Source organism: Triticum aestivum, chromosome 5B (assembly GCF_018294505.1).
Source record: "Triticum aestivum cultivar Chinese Spring chromosome 5B, IWGSC CS RefSeq v2.1, whole genome shotgun sequence".
Taxonomy (NCBI): domain Eukaryota; kingdom Viridiplantae; phylum Streptophyta; class Magnoliopsida; order Poales; family Poaceae; genus Triticum; species Triticum aestivum.
This window is the reverse complement of record NC_057807.1, coordinates 680145028-680150685: the sequence shown is the minus strand read 5'-3', so window position 1 is coordinate 680150685 and position 5658 is coordinate 680145028. Positions and strand designations below refer to the sequence as shown.

General features: G+C 48.1%; 1 protein-coding gene across 1 annotated transcript; it reads right to left on the bottom strand.

The window, feature by feature from the left end:
- Positions 1–2278: 2278 nt before the first annotated feature.
- Positions 2279–5334, bottom strand: LOC123117615 (laccase-4-like). The gene is made up of 4 exons (XM_044538334.1): positions 5134–5334; positions 4492–5017; positions 2623–3606; positions 2279–2543 (listed from the first exon to the last, which is right to left on the bottom strand). The coding sequence occupies exons 1-4, from the start codon at positions 5242–5244 to the stop codon at positions 2413–2415; spliced, it is 1752 nt and encodes a 583-aa protein (XP_044394269.1). The 5' UTR covers positions 5245–5334; the 3' UTR covers positions 2279–2412.
- Positions 5335–5658: the final 324 nt, after the last annotated feature.

The following is a 5658-nucleotide window of genomic DNA, read 5'->3' as shown; positions in this document are numbered from 1 at the left end:
CACTTATATCTAGCTACTTAGAGCTATCATATTTTCATCGGTTTCCATTCCCTTGTTTGTTTCAGTATCTAGACTTAGATTGTTTTATCTCTTACTAGTCGACTGCCAGCACTAGTTAGGAGTTTGAGTAATTATTCAGCTTGCATTACTTTTGCTTAATTGTGCCACATATTGTGAGTTGAGGAAACCTCCACCAAGCTCCACTTCTATATTGTACCTTGTTCGGTCACTTGGTAATCGCTATATCAATCTTTTGATAACTTTTGACATCGCCAACGGCCGACAACCACTACAACACGGTAAAAACTGATAAGAGCTTGGTAATTGCTCGAGAGTTGAGAGACATTTTCCACCGCCTCACGTAGTTACTGTAGGAGCAATATACTTGTGATTTCGTTCTTGTTTCATCCTAACCATGGCAGGTGACGAAGACAACATGAAAGCCACGGTCGCACGCCTTGAGGAGGATGTGCATGCATACACCGAGCGGTTCATATCGTTCGAGGACGCACTTGATAAGCGTCTCAAGTCGATCGAGGATAGCAACGAGACGTTCACTCAAACACTTGCTTCTATTATGAAACGTCTCGATGCCCAGGATGCCCGTCTGGGTGGCGCTTCCACTGCCGCTCCGCGTCTTCCAGCCACCAACACAGGTCTACAACGAGCTTGTCGGGTGCCCCCAGGAGACCCGAGGGCCGAGGCATCCTCTTTCATACACCGATGCCGTCGACTAGCCCCGTCCTCGCAACGCTACCTTGATAGCTGACGACATCCAAGATGACAACTATTATGGTGATTCTGAGGATCCTGATGCAGTTAACGCTAACAATGATCATGATCATCGTCGACTACGCAATAATCAACAAGGTATGGGACGCACCCAGCGTCCTCAGGTACGTGGCCATGACGATTCTTTGGGTAGAATTAAATTTGTCATGCCTCCTTTTGATGGGAAATATGATCCGGATGTTTATCTTGACTGGGAATTATTAGTTGATCAAAAATTTGCTTGGCATGATTTTCCTGATGATAAAAGAGTTAGGGCTGCAACTAGTGAGTTTAGTGATTTTGCTTCTGGTTGGTGGAGAGAACATTGTCGTAAATATCCTAATAATATTCCTGCCACTTGGGAAGCTTTGAAATTAGTAATGCATCACTGTTTTGTTCCAGGATATTATGAACGTGACTTGCTAAATAAACTACAACGCTTGAACCAAGGATCTAAATCTGTGGAAGACTATTATCAAGAATTGCAAATGGGCATGTTACGTTGTGGTTTAGTTGAGACCGAGGAAGCTTCTATGGCTAGGTTCCTGGGTGGATTGAATAGAGAAATTTATGACATACTTGCTTATAAGGATTATCATTCAATGACCCGTTTATTCCATCTTGCTATACATGCTGAACATGAAGTGCAGGGTAGTTCGAGAATGCGTCCTAATTTTCCTACAGGTCGTACTTCCACATGGGCGCCGCGCACCCATGCTGCCCCGTCCACTCGCACCTCTACAACAGCACCCGCAACCTCTCGACCGGGGCCTTCTTCATCAACTTCAGCATCACATACTTCGGCACCACTGAAAAGTACTACACAACTTCCAACAAAAAGTTCGTCGTCATCGTCCGGTTCCTCCAAAAGAACAAAGGATATCCAGTGCCACACTTGTAAGGGTTTTGGCCATGTCATGAAGGAGTGTCCTTATAAGCGTGTATTGATCATTCGTGAAGACGGCGAGTACGACTCCGCGAGTGATTTTGATGAAGACACATATGCCTTGCTTGCTGCACATGAAGACGATGACACAAGACCGGAGCAAGAGGAAGAACATGTGACCGCCGCCGACGCCGATAAGTACATGAGTCTTATATCACATCGTGTACTTAGTGCTCAGATTGTCAAAGCAAAGAAGGATCAATGTCACAACCTCTTCCACATCAAAGGAGTCGTCAAGGAGCGTTCCGTTCGCATAATCATTGATGGAGGGAGTTGTAACAATTTAGCAAGCATTGACATGGTGGAGAAGCTCTCCCTACCTTCCCGACAACATCCACAACCTTACTATATTCAATGGTTTAATGATGGTGGAAAAGTAAAGGACCAGGATTCAAAATCACATGGAAATATTTTGAATTCAAAGTTCGTTCAAAATTTCCAAGCGGTAAGACGCCGAGAATGTGGGTATTCTTGGGTAACGGTTATTACCCATGGACCCCAGTAAAAAAACGCAAACGAGAAATGAAAAAAAAAATCATGACTGCTAGACAAATCCGCATACATTATTGTACCGCTGTTTGGGTACCTTGCAAAACACGGCCGACGGTCAGTGAACTGAGTAAAAAGGCCACAATGAACCTTTCAGCATAAGACATGAATCACAAATTGGCGAAATAGAAAACCATCGGCTCGGACTAGCATTCGGGGAGGTCAGTGGGTGGGGGCATCAACTTGTGGTTGGGAAGGCTCCCGTCTAGCACCAGCCACGCCATTCTCATTCCCCATGAGGCGTGCACCTCCAAATGGCAATGCATGAACCATACACCTGCATATGATACGAACGTAAGAGCATGGATAGAAATATCCTTTCGATCAGCACGGGGTTGTGTTTAACTCTTATTCACCTGGATTGTCGGCGAGGAAGCGAATGGCCACCCACCCTCCGGCCGGCACCACTACGGTGTTCCTCTCTACCGGGTCGATGAGGTTGAACTTGGCTGGATCGTTCACGGGGTCGTAGTTGCCGAATCCTTGCCCGACCACAAAGAAGTTGAAGCCGTGCAGGTGCATGGGGTGGCTGATGATGCCGAGGATGCTCGTGTCCTGCATCACCAGCTCCACCGACGCGTTGAATGGCAGCACCGCAACCTTGGTCCCCTTGCCGACGTTCATGTTGTCCGGCGGTGCCCCGGTGTAGTTGAACTGAAACGGGGGCATGGCCGGAAAGTCGGACCCGTAGACGCCCCGCGACATGCCGGTGAAGTGCGACTGAAGGAGCGCCATGGAAGGGAGTACGAAGGAGACGTTGTTCACGGCCGCCGCGAACCGCGTCCCGTTAACGGGCCCTTGGCACGTCGCGTCCATGGGGCACGGGAACGTGCCCATGCCGACCGTGAAGAAGAACTTCTTGTCAACCGACCGCGGCACGACCCGCGTGGCAAGGCTGCGGAGCTTGGAGGCGAAGTTGGCGACGAAGCCGGTGTCGTTGAACCGCGGGAGCGTTGGCTTGAACAGTGGCAAGTCTTTGTCAGAGGTTGGCGCTATGGGGGAACCCGGATTTTGGTACTCGAGAATGCCGGCAACGGTGGTGTTGTTGATGGTGCTAGGCCTTAGGGGGTCCCTAGGATTTTGGTACCCTAGGTAGAAGGCGGCCAACATGTAGAAGTTGGCCTTGGGGTACAAGGGCTTGGTGGTGAGGAGTACATTGGTGGTCTGGCCCGGTGAGATGATCAGAGTCTTGACTGTGAAGGGCTTGACATAAACGGCATCGACCTCGACGATGGTGAGCGTGTGATTGGCGACGGAGAAGAAGAGTTCGTCATCGAGCGCGGCATTGATGAGGCGCAGCATGTACGTTTTCCCGGGTTCCACCTTCAGTCTGAATGTGTCTGCGTAGTGTGTCATCATGTACGTCATCTCTATATTAGTTTGCACGTTTTACAAATCCATGACATTGGCTAGGCAGAATAGAAAGCATGCTTAGTCTAGCCCAGTTAAGGTGTAGGGTCACTAAGATCTACTAGTAGATTACTTCTTATTACCATATGTCATGTCATTGTTGCATTTAGAAACTGAAAGAGAGCGTGCATGCATGGCAGTTTTGTTTCAAGTCAAATTTTGATCAAGTTTGTAGAAAAATCTGTCAACATCTACAATGCCAAATCAAGACCATTAGATTCATCATGAAATACATTTTTATGTCATATATATTTGGTATTGTAAATATTTACATTTTTTCTACAAACTTAATAGAACTTGACCTAGGACAAATCTATATGGAGGGGAACTTTTGGTCGATGGGTGTATATACACCCTATATGGCAAAAATATTTAGTAACTAAATAAAAAGTCAAAAAAATTGAAAATGTTTTTTAAAATAAAATTGACCTTCCATTGTACTTGTAAAAAAAAATCTACAAAAAGTAAAACCCTCGTTGACTTCTTTTAGAAAAAAACAATTTTTTGACCAAAATAGTATGAATAGTGACATATAGTAGCAATAGTTTTTATTTTTTTGCCCTGAAGTCAACACTGCCTTTTTGTTCGCGGAAGTTTACATACTAGTGCAAAAGAAAGTCAAGTTTATTCTAAAAATAACTTCCAACTTTTTTGACTTTTATTTATTTATTATTTTTCCCTCATATGTGGTGTATACACACCCAGGAACCCAAAGGGTATTACCCAAATCTATATTATTAATTTAGTAACAAAAGGTAACACTTTTTCCTCCTATTTTTAGACACTTGATTAACCAAGCACAAGCATGTCCGTACCTTGGGCAGAGCAGTTGTAGAGCGGCCCAGGGAGCCCATTTATTGTAAAAGCGTCGGAGACATTCGGGGATCCGCCCGTCTGGAGCGCCTGGCTGACCACCGCCTCCGTGTCCGCCTTCCACCATTCACCGAAGATGACCGGAACCTCCATGTGCGGCGCGGCGAACGGGTAAGGCACGCCGTGCTTGGGGAGGATGACAATGGCGCCATAGACGGTGGCGCGTAGCCAGGAGATGTGCGCGTGCCACCACAGCGTGCCACGCTGCCCGAGGACGGTGAAGTTGTAGACGTAGGTCTGGCCCGTCCGGATCGGGCACTGGGTGACGTACGCCGGCCCGTCGGCCCAGCCGTTCCGCAGCTGCCGGACGCCGTGCCAGTGCAGCGTCATGTTGTGCGCGACGTGGTTGGTGACGCGGACGGCGACGCGGTCGCCTTCCCTCGCCACGAGCGCCGGGCCGGGGTACTCCCCGTTCACCGTCACGATGCTCTTGGTGGCGCACAGCCTCGTCACGTTCGCCATTTGCACCTGCATGCCGGGGTCAAGGTTTGGAGAAGACGCATCATGAGCATGATGTGAGAAAGCAAAAGATAGCGTGCGTACGGCCGGAAACGCATGCATGCATAGACCTGTGGTACACATACATTGAAATTGTAGTGCCTGGTGAAGCTTTGCGCCTGGACGATGAGCAGCATCAAGGTTGCCATGAGGAGAGAGCAAGGAGCTGGGAGAACGGAGGAGATAACCATGGACATAGCTAGCTTTTAGGTGGTTTCTGAGCTTCTGAGTTTTTCCTTTTTGATAAGGAAAATCTGGGGTCTATCTCGAGGAGGGTACGATCCAGGTGATGGAGGGTGGAATGAATGTTGAGACAGGCACTTGGGGTATATCTACTGGAGGTCCCTAACGTACGTGCCACTGGCCGTACCACTAGCATAGGTCAGCGGGGCGAGATGCTAGCTGCCGTATGATGTAGCGTGCAAGGTGCGATGCCGTGGTGTTGTGCGATGCAGCACTGCCGAAAAGCGGCAAGCACGCGCATGATGGATCGAGCGGCTGGACATAGGCGTGCTTGTAGAGAGGAATTTGTGATAGTGGCCGGTCAAGTTCTGGAGTGATTCTAGCTTCTTTTTTTATGAGAAAACTTCCGATCTACTCCCTCCGTTCCT